The sequence below is a fragment of the Taurulus bubalis genome (assembly GCF_910589615.1).
Source record: "Taurulus bubalis genome assembly, chromosome: 6".
NCBI classification, from domain to species: domain Eukaryota; kingdom Metazoa; phylum Chordata; class Actinopteri; order Perciformes; family Cottidae; genus Taurulus; species Taurulus bubalis.
The window spans coordinates 28,332,301-28,353,586 of NC_136594.1; the positions used below are offsets into that span (position 1 = coordinate 28,332,301).

At 40.2% G+C, this 21,286-nt stretch overlaps 1 protein-coding gene across 4 annotated transcripts; it reads right to left on the minus strand.

Moving 5' to 3' along the window:
* Nucleotides 1-83: 83 nt before the first annotated feature.
* Nucleotides 84-20,562, minus strand: galnt7 (UDP-N-acetyl-alpha-D-galactosamine: polypeptide N-acetylgalactosaminyltransferase 7; the record flags this gene model as incomplete). Of its 4 annotated transcripts, none has more annotated exons than XM_079219115.1 (15): nt 84-2,575; nt 4,777-4,807; nt 5,044-5,172; nt 5,341-5,439; nt 5,600-5,702; nt 5,839-5,954; nt 6,750-6,872; nt 6,983-7,100; nt 8,882-9,064; nt 11,410-11,489; nt 11,580-11,710; nt 13,409-13,575; nt 17,440-17,758; nt 18,342-18,450; nt 20,440-20,562. In XM_079219115.1, the coding sequence occupies 15 exons, from the start codon at nt 20,560-20,562 to the stop codon at nt 2,469-2,471; spliced, it is 1,938 nt and encodes a 645-aa protein (XP_079075241.1). In that variant the 3' UTR covers nt 84-2,468. The 4 variants fall into 4 exon arrangements, with proteins under 4 accessions (XP_079075241.1, XP_079075243.1, XP_079075240.1 ...); XM_079219117.1 differs by lacking the exon at nt 8,882-9,064 and adding an exon at nt 9,297-9,479; XM_079219114.1 differs by having other exon boundaries at nt 18,342-18,453.
* Nucleotides 20,563-21,286: the final 724 nt, after the last annotated feature.

The following is a 21,286-nucleotide window of genomic DNA, read 5'->3' on the forward strand; positions in this document are numbered from 1 at the left end:
TATGATTTTCTAAGACCAGCATGACCCCTCATGTAACTTATTTTCTTGAAAATCACAATAACAAAGAGAGAACATAGTAGTAGTAGTAAAAACCAGGTCTTTTATTTGCTCAATCATCCACCGTTCAGCCCATATCATTAAATTTCTACTATAAGTTAGATATTTACAAAATCATTTAAGGCCCTTCACAAAATGCACCATGATCGTCTTTACAGAGAAATATATTTACATTGTACAAAACATCGCATACATGTTCATCCATACACCAAACCCTCTTTCCCCTGCAAAAGCAAATAATAAAACCCACACACATTTTCTTCATTTGTTGTTTTCCCTAACATAAGTTGTGTATTTCTCACTGGTTTCATTCCCCACAAACCCCATTTGCACACAGGCAGTTACTCACAGACAACTGGTCAGCTACTGAATTACTCATCAAGACTGTCAGTAAGGCAGGCCGTTCAAAAGTCCTCAGTCAGTCAGATCACTATTAAAGATGTGCTCTCCTTGAAATGTTCAGGTTTCTCAAAAGCATCTTAGTGTCTGTGGAAGTTGATCAAACTAAATTCAAGCCAATGTAAATATCAACAGAAGTAAATGGCAACCATTTGAATTGAACAAAATAAAAGAAGTTACTTGTATTCATGCTATTGTGCATTTTAAAGCATATTCTAGGTATGCTATGGTTTCAGGCATAGAACACAAGGAATGTCTTGTTTTGTTCTTCCTATTTTCTGTCCTGGTCAGACTTTTTGATATGCTGTGCGGAATTGAATTCTGCTTCTTCATTAAACAATGTAAGCCTGTTTTATTAGCTTCAGGCTAGAGGATACAAAAAAAAAGTCCTTTCACAGACTCTGGAGTGTAAACATGAAGAAAACATATATATAATTGAATATGATAACATTTCAGTGTCCAGCCTATTCAACATGTGCCAGTAAGACCTTTACATACATCTCACTGCTGAAATTTGGTCAATTTCGCTCTTTAAGAAACAGATGACCGAACAGGACAGAGCAGAACAATGCTAAAGGTTTGTCCTCTTCATTTCTTTCTGTATATTTCCAATCCGTGTTGATGGTAAATGTAGTTGATTCCTCAGTGCCTGCTATATTGACTGAAAATACCGAGTGTGTGACGTAGTTGGAGGCAAGAAAGAACAACAGGCAGCTTTCTGCGGGGCCCACAGGCTCAAGATGCCGCTCAAATAAACCTATTGTAAATTCCATTATATAAATAAAGTTTTAAAAAAAGTTTTAAAATTGGTCCTGTTCTCTTTGCTTGTATTGGTAATTAGCTAGGTTTCCAAGTGCAGAGGACGTTATGGACGAGGCTACATTTGACAGAGTTTACGCTGACTGGATTTTTCCGAGGCAGAAGGAATGCAGCGTCGAGGCTGCAGGACAGGATGAGGCTCTAGAGTCTGAGCTGCCAGGAGCAAACACCGACTGGTGGTGCCTTTGCACAAATTACCCTCCCATGCCAACAGAAATGGAATCATTCTGTTGTAATAATGCTAGCGTGGGCTAGCTGTTGTCACACAAACCCGAGACTGAGTGCATTACTATGCATGAGAGGTTTATGAGAGATAAGCTGGTAGAGACAACTAAGACCAGCAGGGGAGGAGAACCCGGGACAACTCAGAATTCTCAGTTAATATAGCATGCACCGAGGAACCTATTGCTTCAATGAACTACATTTACCATCAACATTGATTGGACATCCATATTTAAGGTGCAGGATTTCCCCTTTAAAGCCAGAAAGCCTTCTTAACCTGGCTTGTAGACAAAAGCAAGCATTATGCTTCACTGAAGGTATGTAGCAAACACTTGATTTTAAATCAAGTGTTTGCTACATACTTTCAGTGAATCCTCCACAAAAAAAGGACTCTTTAGTTGGTGAACTAATCAGTTTGGCCAGCAGTTGATGAAAAGGTCTAATAAGAGCATGACGGTTCAAAAGTCAGAGTTGATGTGATAAATTCAATAAATCAATGGAGTGGTTTAGAAAAGACCTGAGAGCCCAAAAGAACAGATAAAGAGAAACGGTGTAAACAAAACCGCTATGAAGGACAGACAGAGCCAACGTGTTTCCAGTTCAGTGTTCAACACCAAGTCATTCGGAGGACCAGTAGCGTCAGCCTCCAAAGCAACAAGTTCTCTTCTGCTGCCACCTGGAGTGTCTATGTGTTTGTATAATGCCTGACCATAAGACCAACAGTACCAACCAACAGTTTGGGGTTGGAGCTGTTCATTGTCGATACTTAGTATCTTTAAATTGGACCATTTTGATTCCATCGTGTTGGAGGCACTGATGCTAATATCAAAACACATTTTCATTAAAAGGACAGTATCAGTTTGATATATCTGTAAACGTGAAGAATGGATGTATTTCTTGGTGTGTCCTCATACAGTCCCATATTTCCCTCCATGCTGCCAGTGCTTTTCTTTGTGCGAGTTGTTGAGTCTTCACACAGCCACTATGTTGTTCATCTCCCATTTCTGAGTAGTTTTACTGGTGTCACACTCTGATATGAAGACTTTGTGGAGCAGGTCGGAGCGGTCAAGACATTGTCCTGTTGGAAGCAGACAGATCATTACTATTAATGCTTGTTACAGGGTTTGAGAAGCCCCTCCCTTCATCCAACGGGGGTTGTGGTCCAATCAATATCAGAAAGATGCCTTCAAAAGGCCCCAAATTATGGGACTAACGACGTTTGAGGTGGTTTCCGGCTTTAAAGTTTTTGCACCCTCATCTTGGTGTGAGCTTCAGACACCTTAAAGTAGATTATGGCATTTCTGCTGGAGGCTGGGAACTACGCCTCTGCAACAACAATTGTTGGAGAAAATTGTTTTCAAACAAATACAGGATTATTTTATTGTGAATAACCTCATTATTAGCTCCCAGCATGCATACAGACCGAATCACTCAACAGCAACTGCCCTTGCCCAGCTAACTGATGACTGGCTGATACAGATGGACAATAAGAAAATGGTCGGCACAGTCTTGCTGGACTTTAGTGCTGCATTTGATGTTATTGACCATACAATTATGATTTCCAAACTTGAAAGTTATGGATTCAGCAATACTGCACTCTCTTGGATGGTCAGTTATCTTTCTGAGAGATCGCAAAGAGTCTTTTATAATGGCAGTTTATCAGACTGTAGTTACGTTAGCTGTGGAGTTCCACAAGGAAGTTGCTTAGGCCCTTTACTCTTTTCCATTTTTACAAATGATCTCCCTTTATCAATTAAGAATTCCAACATGGTAATGTATGCGGATGACAAGACTGTACAGCCAGGCTTCAAGCAAACTAGAACTCGCAACCATTCTTAATCAGGATCTGGAGAGAGTGTCTGATTGGGTGAAACTTAACAAATTAGCCCTGAACATTTCCAAAACTAAATGTATTGTGTTTGGCTCAAGGAACACACTTAATGGTGACACACAGCTTCACCTGTCAATGTCAGGTTCAGCAATAGAACAGGTCAGGAAGTCCAAACTACTGGGTGTAGTGTTGGATGAACAGTTGTCTGGTCTGAGCACATTGATGGCTTTGTTACCAGAATGGGCAGGAGCATAGCTAGGACCAGAAAGTGCTTTACTTATTTAACACTCTATTGTTTGTCAGGTGTTACACTCCCTAGTCTTTTGTCACCTGCTATACTGTCCACGCATATGGTCAGTAGCTGCTAAGAAGGACATACACAAACTACAAATCGTTCAAAACCGAGCTGCCAGATTAGCACTCCAGTGTTCAATTATAACTAATATAGCATATATGCACTCTCGCCTGTCATGGTTCTCAGTAGAAACTCTACTTCACTATAGCCTCCTCACGTTTTTCAGAAAGGTAGTATTTAATCAGACCTCAATATTTCTTCAATCAATCTGTCTTGTCTTCAATCTCACAAGGAACGCTAGCTCAGGTCACTTGATCCACCCCCAAGAACAAACCTCCTCAAACAAACAGTTATTTTTCGTGCAATTAATGCTTGGAATTTGCTACCTCCTCATATAACTCACACTGGTAATAATCTGTCATTCAAAAAACAATTAAAGGCGCACCTCAGGACATCAATCACTTAACGTTCTCCTTTGCTTTTTAGTCATCTGATTTTCTTGTATTAGTTATGGTTGAATTGCACTAGGTATCTGACTGTACTATTTTTATTCTGTTTGTATTATTTTTTAACTGTTTGTTTCACGTTATGTTTTGCATGTTTTTGTATGTATTTTGTCCTTTTCTTTCCAGGAAGATTAGCGGCCGCTAAGGCGTCAGCTAATAGGGATCCAGTAAATAAACTAAATTAAACTAAACAACGCCGTGAGTCGGAGTGGGGCTATCAGCCAGCGGCACAACAGAGACACTCACATGCACACATGTCAACAAAGCACATAGGTGAGCGACTTCATTCTCTGGTCAGGTAGACATTACTACACTATATCGTCACATTGACAATAGTTGTTTTGCTTTTACTGTTAAAAGAATATACTTGTCAAGTTCAAAACACACACATACTAGTATATACCTGCAAAGTGTAAACAGTAAACCCCACTGGAAATCAATTTAGTATCAAGAACTAAGGACAACACTAGCAGTGTGACACCATCAGTGACTGATTGTTTATTAGAGTGTGTGCAGGTTTGATACAACTTTATTCAAATGAAGGCTTCCTAATCTTCCTTCCACTTGTGACATGATGATTGCCCACGATGACAATAAATCACTGTGTGAGAAATCTGTGGTGCGTGGTAAAAGGTGCAGATATTTACCTGTTGTTACATGAGTGAACCGATGGAGATCCTGGAAAGAGACAGAGAGTGAATTCTTCTTCATTCCAATACTTTCTAACTAGTCTGTCTCAGATTTATCAGTGTGCTTCCATCCTTTTCTGTTTGTACACACTGCTGAGTATAGCAAGGTCAAATACAAGCACTAAAGAGATGTTTAGTTTTGATCAGTAATGTGTATTTGTGTGTGTGTGTGTGTGTGTGTGTGTGTGTGTGTGTGTGTGTGTGTGTGTGTGTGTGTGTGTATACCTTGAAGTACGTCCACTCATTGTGCTGCTTTTGATCACAATGTGTGATGATGACAGCTAAGTTATCATCTCCTCTCGTCAGGCACTGGTCATACTGCATCAGCTGGTTGGCTTCATTGATACGAAACAACTATACACAAACAAATGCACACACACAGTTTACACTGCAGTAATTAACATATCACAGACTCAAGTGTAAAGTACTATAATTCAAAACCATGTCTGACCAAAACAACCACTACTACTGTACAATAAGTTCTTGTGAGAGTTAAAACCAAGACAGAGTGTGTGTTATTACCTGGTTGCCCCCCATCCTGTGGCACGGTCCTATTTCTACATTGCCCCCATTGGTGTGTCCCATACTGTCAATACAGTAACTTGTCTCAAAGCCTCGAACCTACGCAGACACAGATGCACATACAACACCTTAAGACACAGGTACTTCACAAAATGAAAAAAACAGAAACGCGTGTGTGTGTGTGTGTGTGTGTGTGTGTGTGTGTGTGTGTGTGTGTGTGTGTGTGTGTGTGTGTGTGTGTGTGTGTGTGTGTGCCTACCTCCCCCCATTCTACATTTTTAGGAGGCAGAGGGTAGTACTGTGGAATGTCATAGGCTATTTCCTCCATGAACCACTTGAAGCTCTTGCATCGATGTTCCTCCCTGACAAAATTATTCAGCCAAAAAACAGCACAGTCAGTGTACAGGGGCTTTAAGGTGGGTAACTAGATTAATAATAATAATAATAATAATAATAATAATACAAAGTATGCATATTTAGATTGTATATTTGTTATACCTGAAGCGTTTAAGGTCACTGATGTCTCCGTAGGCTAGAGTGAGAGTTTCAGGACGGCTGGCGTAGAAGTAGTCCTTATAGTCATCCCACCATGTCTCCACCACACGGACATAGTTCTGTAGACACACATATATTATACTTAATATGACATTAAACATATTTTTCCACATTCTGACCTATAATATTATGCTGATATTATCTGCTGTAATAACCGAATACATCTAGTAGTTCTAATTACACCAAATAATATACAGCAAGTGTTGAAGAATACAACATGTTACCGTACAATTGATTTGTGCTACACTGGTTCTAAAACCACACACCTGGGTTCAGATGAATAAACAATGCATTTGCACACAAAAGATGCCATTTACCACAAAAAGTATAATGGAAGAATGAGAAGTGAGAATGTGTGCAACTCACTCAGACTTCAGACCAGGTCAGCACACATATGCTTTATTACTAGAGCAATCGGGCTGATGATAACATGGAGACTAAAGTAAGATGGAACATAATAATATGAATTGTTTATTCGGGTTGATACGCAGTTTTACTGACTACACAAAGTAACATGTATAAACTTCTTTACATTGGAGGTATCATGTTATTCCTCCCGTTTATGAGCTTTACAAGTTATCTTATATTGTGAAACTGCTCAGAAAATCTGTTTTGATACGAGTGCTGTAAACGTAATAACCAATTACCTTTCTGACTTTAAATGATTGTTAGGTCGAAAGACAAGTGAAGCAGATACAGGTAGTACGTATTATATACATATCATGTAACATGATATACAGCTTACACACAGCTTTATACATCTGATAAAACAAATGCATGTGCACATTTCTGTCTTTGGGTTTTTCTGAGTTTTAGTCACGAATCGACACGTATCAAAGCACGAGCCACTCTACCTTCAGAGTAGGTGACGATCCAACATGTGCAGGTGGAGGGTTGCCTTGCCATCCCTGAAGTCTGTAGATATGTCCGATACGAGAACAGGGTACAAAGAGCAGCTGGCCACCACACTGCCAGATCTACATAAAAACAGAAATAATAATATATATAAATAAAAAGGTGAATATTGGTCTAAATGCTTAAATGGGTATGTGGCCATTCAGCCTCAGTCTGTATAAAACTGGCCTACCTTGTATGATATTTCAAAATTCTCTCCTCCCCATATCTGCAGTCCTGGGTCATACAGACCCAGCTCAAAGAAGAAGTCTCTCTCTATAGCAAAGAGACCACCCGCCATTGCTGGAGACCTGCAGGCACAAAGACAGATAGACACATCCAGAAACAGACACACGCTCAAACAGGTGCATTCCTAGCCGTGTTTCCATTCAAATTTTAAGTAAACTTTTGAAATGTCGCAAAAAGACAAAGAAATGCACATGTCCATCAATAGGTTTACAGAGAATAAACTTGGCTACATCGTAATTTGGTCAGAAGATGGCGCTATAGGCTACAAATGGCTGTCATCCACCAGTAAACAGAGTGGAAGAAGTAGAAGTTGTGAACCAGAAACAAAACAAGTCGCTTGGCCATTTGTACCATAGAAAAATGGAGAGGTCTTTGAGAATTTGTTTCAATTGGGCTAGTTTTACATGCTCTTTTATGTCAACTAGTACTGACAATGTTTCATGCTGTCCGGAGACAAGATACATATTCACACATTATGGGAGTATCTAAAAAGACGCCGATCAGTCATGAGAGCTAGATGTTCTCTACGTCAGAATTTATTCGACAAATGCGTTTCAGTAATCCATTTAGTGGATCTACTTTTTTTCAACTGTTTTGTTGAATTCTGCCATTTCCATCAAACTTCCTAAAGATATGGAAACACGGCTACTGTGTAGCTCAACATTAGTTTTCACACTAAGGTTAAAAAATAATAATAATCATCATCTATTCTTTTAAGTTTGGTCTGAAAGTTACACATAATACATTTAATTTCTGAGTAGACTTTGGCATCTACATTGCTTTTAATTACAGGTGTGGAAATCTATATTCAGAGCATGGTTATGATTGAGGGATTACTCTCCACATGGCTCTCATCAAAGGCCGAACCGGCAGCTATTAACAAACGGCACGAACAGCGTTGACAGAGCCAACAGTGTTTACCTTGGGAGGAAAGTGCTATGCTCCCATGACTACGTTGTTGACCAGGACTTTGACTTCCTTCTCTGCTCAGGATGACATTACTTCACTTGCCTTTACATAGCTAGAGCTTGTTTGGTGCTATATTCATGCTCTGAATTTAAGATTTAGCACCTTTAAAGCACATGCAGTTAGAGTATTAATAACAACACAGAGAACATAAGATCAGACTGACAGAACAATAACAAATTCGCAGAAGTAAAGTGGAGGAAAAAAGACTGACAAGACACGATGCATGAAAGTGATTGGGAAAAGGTGGGGTAATGGTTCCCCAGTCAGAACCCGATTCACACCAGAAGTTCCCCTGTAGACCCGACAAAATGTCCCAACACAAACTCATCACTTCATCACCTCTGCTTTTAGATTCAGACCCAATCATTTCTCACTGAAGACCATGCCGTAGATTCACAGATCCCCAGACTCCCAAAAACAGGAACTGAGTTAGCCTAAATTACAGTAGTTACAGCAAAAACATCAAAGTCAAGTTGGAGTAGAAGACATACGAGAGTAAATCCCAATAAATGAAACAAACGGGGCGAAACATTGAAGCACAGGAAGTCAGTAGTTTGGGTTTAGTTGGTGAGTTTAGATATGCAGTATTATATATTTGATATATTTAAAGTTTTACAAATGTAAATATTTAAAGAGAGTTGGTATTAAATATCAGATGCACCATGGTACATTTCCGAAGTTCTACTGAGAGGAGTTGGTTTTCTGTATTTTCATCCCTATGGTTTATGATTAGCATTTCTTCTCATTAATTGAGGCAGTCATAGTCTGAATGTCAGACATATCATTAGCACCTGTCAAGGTTAGTTGGGATATGTTTGTTTTCTGTGTTGATGACACTATCCAGATTAGTTGGTAGGGATTGTTTTTCCTGTACCTATATGGCTCAGTCTTAGTTTTTCTGAGTTTTTTTTCTGCTTCTCCCAGAGGAACTCTCTTCCAGAGCATGCTCCAATCCCAGGCTCCTCTAGCGAAGCCGTCCCCGTCTCCTCCACCCTGGGGCTCGATGGTGAACTTCTGGCCGTGGATGGAGTCAATCAGAGGCACGGTACACACCGTTCTGACAGAGTGGGGGTGGGGTCATGCATACAGAATACATGGGGGAAGAGGTGGTGTAGATGAAGGGAAACAAACGGACAGCAGTGCCAGTAAAAGACACAAAGACATTGGGTGGGGTGTCAGAGAGAGACACAGTGGGAAATAGGTGAAGACAGGTGGGATGGAGGGATGGGAGATGGAGAAAACAAACAGAACAGGGATGAGTGTTAGCATGCTGGCTGCGGTGAATTTACCGGTAGGGCTGGGTGGTATGTTTTCTCTGGGCCTTCTCTCTCTGGCTAAGCGGGACTCTCTTCCAGAGCAGGCTCCAGTCCCATGCTCCTCTAGCCAGGCCGTCCTCATCGCCACCTTGCTGGGGCTCCATACTGTACTCATTACCGTCTATATAGTCTATCAGTGGTACTGTACATACTGTCCTACACACACACACACACACACACACACACACACACACACACACACACACACACACACACACACACACACACACACACACACACCTGTATTGGGCTGATTCCTCTCATGACCTGTTCAAAATGTTGAAGATGCTAGTTTGCAGCTGAGATATGGAGCAAAGAGCACGTTGACTGATTTTTTTTAACAATCTAGAGGCGGACTGAAGGACCAAGAGTTGGACTTGTTCAGTGCCGGTGCCACAAGTGCAGAAGGGGCACATGCTGCAGGGTTTCCTCCCTGAGGAGGGAGTGCTTGCAGGTTAAGGAAATCCCATATTCAGAGAGTATGGTGATTCCATCCTTTTCAAAATTCCACGTCTTAATCCATATTTGTTGGAATTTAGCCATTAAAAAACAAAATTTTCACTGCTATCAAAAACAGTTTGCTCTCCCACATACACAAAGGGAGGCGTGCAACGTTGAAGCTCCATTAAAAAAACTTTAATCAAAGCTTTGAATGTAAAATACAAACAAACGGTTCAGTGTGAATGAACACACAGAACTGACAGCTAGCGGCCCGTGAAGAGATAATTAGACAAATAGTATATTGGATAAGAAACACAGGCTCCACCTTTAAATAGGCTATGTTGTATAATAATTGATTAAAAATGACGGGTAATAATAGATTATGAAGGAATTTTTACAGCCCTGTAAAACGGAGAACAAGTTCCATGTGTCTTGTGTCACAACCAAATCTAACAGCAGGGTTTTTGTTTTGCGCTCCAGATCAAACAGTTCTCTGGCTCACACACAGTGAAACCTATTGTAGAAGATAAGCAACAGGAAATACACGACACATTAAGTTGCACGTCATATCACACAATCATTCCTGGAATATGCAAGATCGATGCAGCACTCAATAAGGAGAACCTTCTTATGCATAACTATACTGTATTCATGGTACAGAATACTGTATGCATGGTACAGCATCAATGCTTTAGTACACTGTTGCAGCTGAAAGCAGAAGCAGATTTAATGCAGTGAAACATCTGGAACAACTGATGGATATGTACACATCTGTAAAATACAAGCAACCCATAGATCTCTACCACTGGATCAAGACAGAAAAGAAACTCTAAAAAGTGATAATTATGTATTTGAATGAGCTGCCTTTGGACAGCTCAGGTAAGAGCACAGATCTTGATGGCATTGCTGGCATCCAGCACCACCGTAAAGTATCTCGGAGTTATCTTTGAACAGGACTTGTCCTGTAGCTCCACGTAAAAATGTGTTCACGCATTTGTTACTTCTAGACTACATTACTGTAACTCCTTATTATCAGGCTGCTCTAATAAATCTCTTAAATCTCTCCAGTTGATCAAGAATGCTGCAGCTCGTGTACTAACATAAACTAAGAAAAGAGATCACATTACTCCTGTATTAGCTGCTCTGACTGGCTCCCTGTAAAATCAAGAATCACATTAAAAATCCTTCTCCTCACCTACAAAGCCTTAACTGGTGATGCACCATCATATCTTAAGGAGCTCAACTATAGAGCTTATAGTACCATATTACCCCACTAGAGAGCTTATAGTACCATATTACCCCACTAGAGAGCTCATAGTATCATATTACCCCACTAGAGAACTCATAGTACCATATTACCCCACTAGAGCGTTTATAGTACCATATTACACCACTAGAGAGCTCATAGTATCATATTACCCCACTAGAGAGCTCATAGTACCATATTACCCCACTAGAGCGTTTATAGTACCATATTACACCACTAGAGAGCTTATAGTACCATATTACCTACTTGAGGTTCCTAGAGTCTTAAAAAGTAGGATGGAGCAGAGCCTTCAGTTATCAAGCTCAAATTCATGTCTCTTCAATGCACATTACCTGGATCATGTGTGTGCCGCTCAACAGGTGTGTGTGTGTGTGTTACCTGTCTTTTGAAATGGGAGCAACTAGTGGAGGATACCAGTTGATTCCAACCTCACAATGCGCATCCAGGTAGATCAGCACCTAGAAAACAAACACAAATCCTTTGTTTGACAAGTGAACTATTGACACACTAGTGACAGTAGGAGCAGTAGAAGCATTATGATCTGATACCTGTCCTTCAGTGGCCTTGTTGGCTCCGATACTCCTAGCCTGGATCAGTCCTTCTCTCTTCTCATTTCTGAAGAGTTTTACAAGACCGTTCCATTGCTTGATGTACTCCTCCAAGCGCTCCTTCAGATGGACTACACACACACACACACACACACACAATTATTTTGTCAGGGAGGAACATCGATGCAAGAGCTTCAAGTGGTTCATGGAGGAAATAGCCTATGACATTCCACAGTACTACCCTCTGCCTCCTAAAAATGTAGAATGGGGGGAGGTAGGCACACACACACACACACACACACACACACACACACACACACACACACACACACACACACACACACACACACACACACACACACACACACACTTTATAGTTTGTTGGCTGTGTGTGTGTGTGTGTGTGTATGTTGGCTGTGTGTTGGCTGTGTGTGTGTGTGTATGCAAACGAAGTAAGCAAACATAATTATCGTTTTTGTGCCTTTGTACACAGCTCTTACTTTGGTTTTGGGAATTTATCAATACATTTGAAATCATCAGTCATGTGCAGGACTATCTTTCGGAGGGGTATGCGACATTATATATATTGTAGGAGCTATTTACTAATATTATAAGTTATTTTTCTTTACAGGTAGTATTTTTTTTTTAATAGTTGTTTACTTAGTCTTTAGTTTGTTACATGGGTAATGCTGTGGGCACCTGGTGTACTTAATGGAGTAGGTGGGTACAGGACCGGGAAGCACCTGGGTAGGCGTATGGTTTTTTACCCGCGACAGGGACAGGTCAACACGAGAGAGGCAGCATGGGGCATTTGTTTGTTTATTTGTTTGTTTGAATATTTGAAGTTACAATAAATAGCAATAAAACCGGACTCCCGCTTGGACCCTGCATTATTTTGGCTGCGTCAATAACCAAAGCTACGGTGCATCAGTGGCTTTTGATATGGGTTTATTTTCTTTGATTTATATTTATTTCTTTGATTTACAGGACAAATGGCCACTACAACATATATATATATATATATATATATATATATATATATATATATATATATATATATATATATATATATATATATATATATATATACACTGAATTGTATTAGTAAGATGTCCTTATTATGTCAAAGTGTTGGAATAAATGTTAAATATTTAACTGCAAAGTAGTAATGCGTGATACTTTTTTTTTTGTTGCATTGAATCATACAGGGATGTTTGCTGAAATTGATTAGATGGCCCTACCAAAAAAAAAAGCCACCAGCCGCCACTGCTGTAAACCAATAATGGAGGCACTTGTTTGACACCTGACAATAGTTGGATTGAATAAAGTGAATCCAGAGCAGAGATCTATCATCTTAACCACACTGCCACTGTTAGAGTTACACAACATCACACACATCCATGGCCATTTTGTCTCTGTCAATAAACCAGCAACACGCTCTACACTGGATTTTATGATAAGTTGTTTTCCATTAAAGCAGTGTGAGAAACTGGAGATTTAGCGAGACTATGAATCTCATGGTCCACTTGAATGGCAGCCCTGGAACACAGTGTTGTATGTGTACAGATTGTAAAGCCTCTGGGCTATACAAGATAAACTGATTGAACACCTAATGATCTTCCTTCTTGGGGCACAAAATGAAACATATGTTGCTTTTGCACCATGCAACAATCACAATCGGTTAATACACCAGGTCATACACTAGTACTAAGGGAGCTCTCCTAAATTTCATTACTTATTTTTGTGCTTTGGTGCTGAATTATTCAAGAGATAATCTACGATTACAGTTCCCCCCACTCGTATACAATATGTAAGAAGAGTGAACCCACCTTTGTTGCTGAAGTCATCTATCATGACTATCTCAGCCAAGTATTTCCTGGGAGTCCTCTTGATGAGACTGTGGACAGTTCTCATCAGTGTGGACCAGCCTTCATTATGGAAGACTATCACCACACTGGAGGTCAGCAGTCGGTCATCATAGTCCCAGTACTTACACCTGGAGAGGTGGGACAGAGTACCAAGTCAGTTAGACTCATTAATTACAGCTTCCCATAAGGAATGTTGTAGCTTTGAACTTCATGTCACTCATATGATGTGTGGTTGTGTCCAAAATGTTGTTAGTGGAGAGGTGTGTGGGTACTGAGGTGTGTGCTATGTTGTATTCTGTTCTGTATTAGTTGGGTTTTTGAGTTGCATGGCATGCAGAAGATATTAGGGGAGTAATATGAAGCTTCTATTGCATCCGTTTCTGTGTCCGTTTCGGTCACAAATATATTTGGATAATACTGTAAATGGGTGGGGCTTATATTGGGACTCGTTCGAAATTGTCTGATCTGCAAATGTTGTTGCATTAAAAGGATAGCTTGGGTGTTTTGAAGTGGGGATTTATGAGGCTCTTATCCATTGTCTGTATATTACCGCCAGAAGATGGCAGTCAACCTTTTCAGAGAAACAGGCAGGAGTACTGACACAAGTAGCAGAAAAACATATTTTTACTACCTCAAAAAGGTCCTAAAAACCAATAACCGTTTAAGTGTACAATATAGAATATTTTCCTTGCTTTATCTGGCCGTCAGACAGCTCTTTCTGACAGGGAACTGAAACTTATCTATGCTCTCTTCGAAGCCACCAACTCCGTTGACAAAAGCAGTGTGGTGAAACCTTTAACTGGTCTTTAACAGTCTTGATTTAATATGAATGCCTCTATATGACCTACATTATTAAACAAGACCATCAGCAACAAGATTGGCTATTTTGAATTAGTCCTTCTTAATGCTGATCATCCTTGAATTCCACGCAAAATCTGATGAAATCAAGCAGGTTCACCAGAAATTCCTGACCTGATAAATGTGTTTAGTGGGGGACTAGTATGCACTCCAAACACAATGAGTGTGCGATTGTTCAACATACTTTTGTGGAAATAAACAGTAGTATTTATCTTTTCAGACGGATTGATTGTAATTATCACGTCACTTCCTGAGAGCCTACTTGCTGGATGGGGACACATTACCATGGTAACCCGTGAAAACTTAATTTGAGCAAACGATGATTTGTGAGAAATCTGAACTAATTCTAAAGATATAATATGTCTATCTTAGTAAAATCCTATTTGTACACTTTAATTGACACGTTACTGACATAACAGAGCTGTCCACCATTGTCTTTTGTAAACATTGTTGTCACTAGTGCATTGAATTGTGAGATATTGTAGTGTCCAATGTTTGCATATACTGTATTATTTCCCAGAAATGAAAAAAGAAGCCAGTCGAATTAACAATCTGTATAGCTCTGTCGATCTCATCCACGCTTTTCAGAAAATTCTTATTCTTATTCTCACTCAAAGGCTCTTTTTGGCTGACTATCTCTCAAACTGGTGGAACAAATTAGAGAACCATGTTTATAACTGCTTTCTGTTAAGACTACTATGTAATTTAAGGCCTGCCATAGTTGAAAGTTGAATCACAAAAAACCTGCTATGCAGAGGGATCCTCTGCATAGCAGGTTTTTTGTGACGCACGTCTGCCGTTTGTCTGAAGAGGCCGTGGAGTATGTTGATCCATAAATTTAAGGTAACAGCAATCTAATGAAAAACAGTGATCTTGTAATATAAAAATGTGATAAACAGTAAAGAAATATTGCTGAAATACATTGTGAGCCTTTGTTGGAGTTTCTAACAAGGCTGGGTAAAATAAAGAAAGATGGCAAACATGGTTCATCCGTCATGTTGTAATGTAAAGAACTGGTTTGGCAATGTGTAATCTACGTCAGTCAGACCGGTTAAAGGGAGATTGTTTAGTGGGGTGTGTACGAGTCACACCTGCTGTGTGTCTGTGTGCCAACCAAGTCACGACTGTTTGTGTCCTGGCTCCTCAATGGTGGAATGAGCTCCCCATTGACATCAGGACATCAGGAAGTCTCTACATCTTCCATCACAAACTAAAAACACATCGACTACACCTTGAATAAGGAAGGTAGCGCCGTAGTAGCACTCTAGTAGCACTTAAATGTTACTTACTGATAGCACTTTGTAGTTTAACTTTATTGAAGAAATTGTACTTTCTTGATTCTTGTTGTTCTGAGTTTGTCCTCATAGTTGAATGCACTTATTGTAAGTCGCTTTGGATAAAAGTGTCGGCTAAATGAAATGTAATGTTTTCTTAATCTATCATGAAGTGTTTGGCCTAGTTTGGTGCTAGATAAATTAGGCCCTGTTCAGACCTGCCATTACATGCATCTTGGGTGATCCGAAGTGGATGGCTCTCGGTATGTCAGTTCACACCTGGCACTAGAATGCATCTCCACATGACCCACAAGGGAGCACTTACGATTGGATCTCATACATTAACACTTACAACATTTCAGTTTGTAAAGACCAAATGCGTAATTGTTGAAAAACAATTACGCAGTTAGCAAGTCAAATATTGCTAACTTATTGTCGTTTTTACTATGATATTCATATATTTTCTTGCTAATTAACATGTCAGGAATGATATATTTAGTTCTGAATAGTCCTTTTATGAATGTCAATTATAGTGGACAGCAGGACAACATTAATGTATTTAATGACTCAACATTGTTGTCGGAGACAGAACTCAAGCTGTATTATAATAATAATAATAATAATATTGATGCTGTACCAGATAGTTGAGGGAGAATCAGATTTGGAGCTTTCAGATGATGAGTGAGATGAGAAAGAGTTTGAGCCTGATGAAGAAGAAGAAGAAGAAGAAGAAGAAGAAGAAGAAGAAGAAGAAGAAGATGATACAGGGGGCTCAGATGAGCAGACTCATAGACAGACAGGGTGAGCAGGAGTAGCACGTAGGCCGATGTTTGATCCCAATGATGCACTACGACCTGACTGCATTTAATCCAAATAGATTTGTGTGAGGTTTAATTATTATTCCTGTTATTAGCTTTCATTTAATGGTGTTATTTTCCATCATAATAGATTCACACCTGTGCTACCTGGGCTTCCATACTGTCAAGATGACTCTACAACCCGTGCAGACTGGAGGCCAATTCAGTACTTTTTCAAGTACATTGACTACAAAGTATTTAAAGATTTAGTAGTATTCATTTAAAGATGAAGAATTATTTTGTTTTAATAATTTGCAAAAAGTCTAAATTGTAAAATGTTTTTTTTTTTTAATATGTAGGAAATCACAAAAATATGAATTTGGAAGACACTATTTCCCCTCAGTTCCCAGGAGGATGTGCTGCTGTTGACAATGTGGGAGTTAGAACGTTTTTGCTATCTTGGTTCAGCTCTTCCATATTATCATTTTATTACCTTCATAAAGTATAGGCGCAACATTACCCTCGGCTACAAAAGCCACCTTCGAATGTGGTCTGAGCAAACAGACCTCAATGAGTCCTCAAAGGATTTTGGGTGCATTTGTGATCGGCTCACCCAGTCATGTTAATGCCAGGGCTGAACAGGGCCATAGACAAACAATGTGTTTGCAGATAATGCATAAATTAATTCCTCTTCATTTTGACTGAATCCCTGTCATTCCTCAAATGAACTATTCAAAATCTAAATAGCGAATCAAAGCTTGCTTTGATGTGTTCACTTACTTAAACTAAACATGCAGAGGGATATCATTTATCTTTGCATTCAGTTCGCTTTCCTTTGATGTTAAAAAAACTTGGCTGTTTTTTGTGTTATTTCATCTAGGATTTGGGAGAGATCATTTAACGGTTCCTATAAAACACAGTGTGGTGGTAAATTATTATGACATGTTATGACAAATTAGGATTAAGATGCAAATTGATGAAGTGGTGTTGTAATAGCAATCTAGGGTGGATTCAGTTCAAGCACAGTGGCAGAATTGTAGTCATTATGAACAGCAGTACTCACTCTTCGTGCCGTATATCCTTGATGGATCTGTCCAGTGAAATCATGTCACTAGCTACCATGTTGAAACCAAACTCTTTGATGGAACTCTGGACGGCGTCTTTGTACTCTGGACCCAGGACAAAGGGCACGGCTACCTCTCCAGGACCACCGAGGACCCCCGGAGGCTCAGGTTCCTTGGGCTCAAAGTTTCCCAGGATACCTTTCTTCAGGACGGGGCTGGTGTAGGCTTGTGTATGGGGCTTGAATGTCACATACTGCTGCTGGATCACCTGTTTTTGGTTTGGCTGCTGGTCAGGATTATGGGGATGGTTGGCCCCACCTGGAGACGACAACCAGACACCAAAAGTAAAAAGTAAAACTGTACCTAATGTCTTTTGGAAAATGTTAGAAAACAAATTGTTTTATCCAGAGTGAGATGTCTATAGGGTTTCTGCAGGCTAATCAAGTTAAATTATTTACTTTTAATACCTTTTTAATACCACAAAGGATGTAATTTAATACCTGTTTCACCATACAAGATTGCATTACATTGACACTTTCATTTGAGTTGCCTTCATATAATGAAATATCTTAACTTTTGAAAATGTATCAAATGATAAAAGTAGAACAGATCTTTGTTAGACCATGCACTCATTGTTGTAAACAAATCATAAACAAATGTAAATGCAACAGTTTCTAGCCTGCATTTACTCTCTTAACCTGTTTTGATACAGTGTTTAACAGTCTAACTACCTTGTAAACACTCTTTCCTGGAAAAAGGCATACATATACAACTTGTACATGTAATATATGCATCAGGATCTTTACAATTTAAGGTAAAATGTACTGCCTAATAAAAGCTTGAGTCTTTTTCTAGAGAATGTAGAAGCTGGGTTTGTTTATGAAATGGAACTGTGCCTCACCATTTTTGAGTCTGATGGAGTTAAGGTCGACCTCAACCCCTTCTACATGAGGCCAGGGCACCACAGGCTTAAACTGATCCGCTAGGTCTCCTTTGGGCAGCACACCATCCTGCTGTATGGAGGATACGACAGACATTACACAGAATGCTAATTATTAACATTACATCAGAGAAGAATAATGGTGGTTGAACATGCTGGGATAAAGAAATGAACAAGTAATAATAAAACAATATGATTAACCAGCTACGTGTATCACTCGGGAAGATTAATTAGAGCTGGTAAGAGCCTATCACAAGTAATCGCTAACAGGTGGATAAGCAGGCTACATGGTGCTCCGTGGGTTTGTCACTAGGAGCTTTTAAAGTTAATTTTTTTTTAATATTTGAAATATTTAAAAATGTGCACATTTATTGTATGGTTGAGTCCGACCCAATTAACCATTTAGGGAACCATAGGCACGTTAAAAAAGGTACCTTGTGGATTTGTTTACCCCTCGCAGCATTATGGGAGTAATGCATTGTTATCCGTTTTGTTTGTTCTCATGTACGCACACAAGGTTTACACATGCACATTCCAACCAATGGTGTTACACAACATCTACAGTAGTTCTTTTTGGCATCAAATTTGTTTGGTGAGCTGTTTAGTGACCTTGATCTTTGACAAACAAATAATAATGGTAAATGGACCTGTATCGCGCTTTTCTAGTCTTCCGTCCACTCAAAGCACTTTAACACTACTTGTCATCATTCACCCATTCATACACTGATGACAGTGTCTAGGTACCACCTGCCGATCAGGAGTAACTATTATTCACACACATTCATACACAGTAGGCACAGCTACGGGTGCAGTTTGGGGTCAAGTGTCTTGACTAGCGAAGCCGGGGATTGAACCACCTGATTGAAGGACGACCATGCTCACCACTGAACCACAGTCACCTATAATAAGTACATCTTTGAGTCCAAGTGGCCGTTGTTGCCAAATTTGAGGGCATTTGCCAGTACTTTTTGTGAGTACAGATGATAAAGTCTAAATGCAAAGGCAATATTGTGAATCAATATTGTACTATATAGCATGTGTCCTCCACCCCACCGGTGGCATCGTAAAGGTGGGAACAGTACCAAACACAACCAGCTCAATGTCAATGTCTAGTAAATGTCTACTTCAATTTGAGTAAGTAAGTATTGCTTTATTATCAAATGTTTAGATCGTTATAGACTATTACACTATGCTACTTAATATATGTTGGAAGTAGGAATCTATAATATGTTATAGGCTTTTAGGAATACTAACATATGTTGGTAGCACAAGATTCTGTATATGTTGACTCAAGTACCTCTTCAGAAAATACTCCCTACATAAACTAATCGGCTGTATCGATAGTTCCTCATCTGCCATTCATGCTTTGAAGCAAATGCCAGTGGGGACGGATTTTCCTTATCAAAAACAAAAGACAACAGAACGAGACGGTCCAATTGGTCTTTTAAGAAAGTTATATCACAGGACGTACTTGCTTTAATAAAACTAAACCAAAAATGTATATTCCTGGTTGAAATAGCAGGACTTTTAGCAAAGGCAAATGTCAACTTTCAAGACATTTCCGCCTCAGCGAGGCGTGACACCATGGTGACATATGCGGATATGTATCCGGGTGATTTAGGAATACAGAGCTAATGGGAACAGTAACAGTTTAATAGAGGTACTGTACTCGTATTAAACGTCGGGAGATGCAACTGTTACGTTACATACAAATGTGTGAAATTACTCCAGAAACAAAACGTATCGAAGCAGCCAAGTTAGCGTTAGTATGCTAGCTAGGAACAAATCTCCATGACAACCGATGGAAGTCAGTAAAGCTAACCAAACAGCTGCATTAACGCATTTCACTGCAATAGAAATGCTGTCTTTACTATTGAAGACACACAATCTGCTCCTATGACCCCGCTATCATTATCAGTTCCCAACCCTGTTACTCATTTCACATAGTACACGTTACGTTAAGTGATGTGTTGGGTTGGAGTTATGCTAGCACGGAAATTGTTCCATGCACTTCCCCGCTGGACACTTCAGCTGAACTGGGTTGCTGTTGTCAACTCACCCGTTTGTCAAAGGGGTTGTCGTCGTTGGGTTTCGGCGTCAGAGAAGACCAGAGCACCAACAATCCAAGAAAGGTCCCAATGAAAAGCAAACTCCGTATAATAAATCCAACCTTCAGCCTCATTTTAGAAGCTCTTCCCGGGTAGCGAGGCTGGAAACAGCTACACTAAGATAACTAGATTAACGCTAGCTGCTAACGTTACTGTCCCTAGCGAGGCTAACCGGCTGCAGGATAGCCAGCTAACAACTAAGCTAACGCTAGTTTCTAACGAGACTGGCACTAATTCGACAGGCGGTGGTGCTTTCCGCTGAAATGATACTTTGTATTCCGATGGAAACGGCTCCTTCCCGTTTCTTAACGTCGTGTCCTTCTCCACAGTCGGTCTCTCTGACTTGCTACCGCTGAGACAGCCAGTGCGATCACTGACAGTGGCAAGTCTGTGGCAAGCGTCAGGTCGGTGTTAGGACAGCAGCAAGCGAACGGCACTTGTTCCAGCAAGGCCGAGCTCCTCCTCGTGGCACAGCGTGTGGCAGGCGTCAGTCAGGTGTCAGGACTGTGGCACCTCTCTGACTACTGGCCCTCTAGTGGTGGCACCTCTCTGACTACTGGCCCTCTAGTGGTGGCACCTTTCTGACTACTGGCCCCTCTAGTGGTGGCACCTCTCTGACTACTGGCCCTCTAGTGGTGGCACCTCTCTGACTACTGGCCCTCTAGTGGTGGCACCTTTCTGACTACTGGCCCCTCTAGTGGTGGCACCTCTCTGACTACTGGCCCTCTAGTGGTGGCACCTCTCTGACTACTGGCCCTTTAGTGGTGGCACCTCTCTGACTACTGGCCCTCTAGTGGT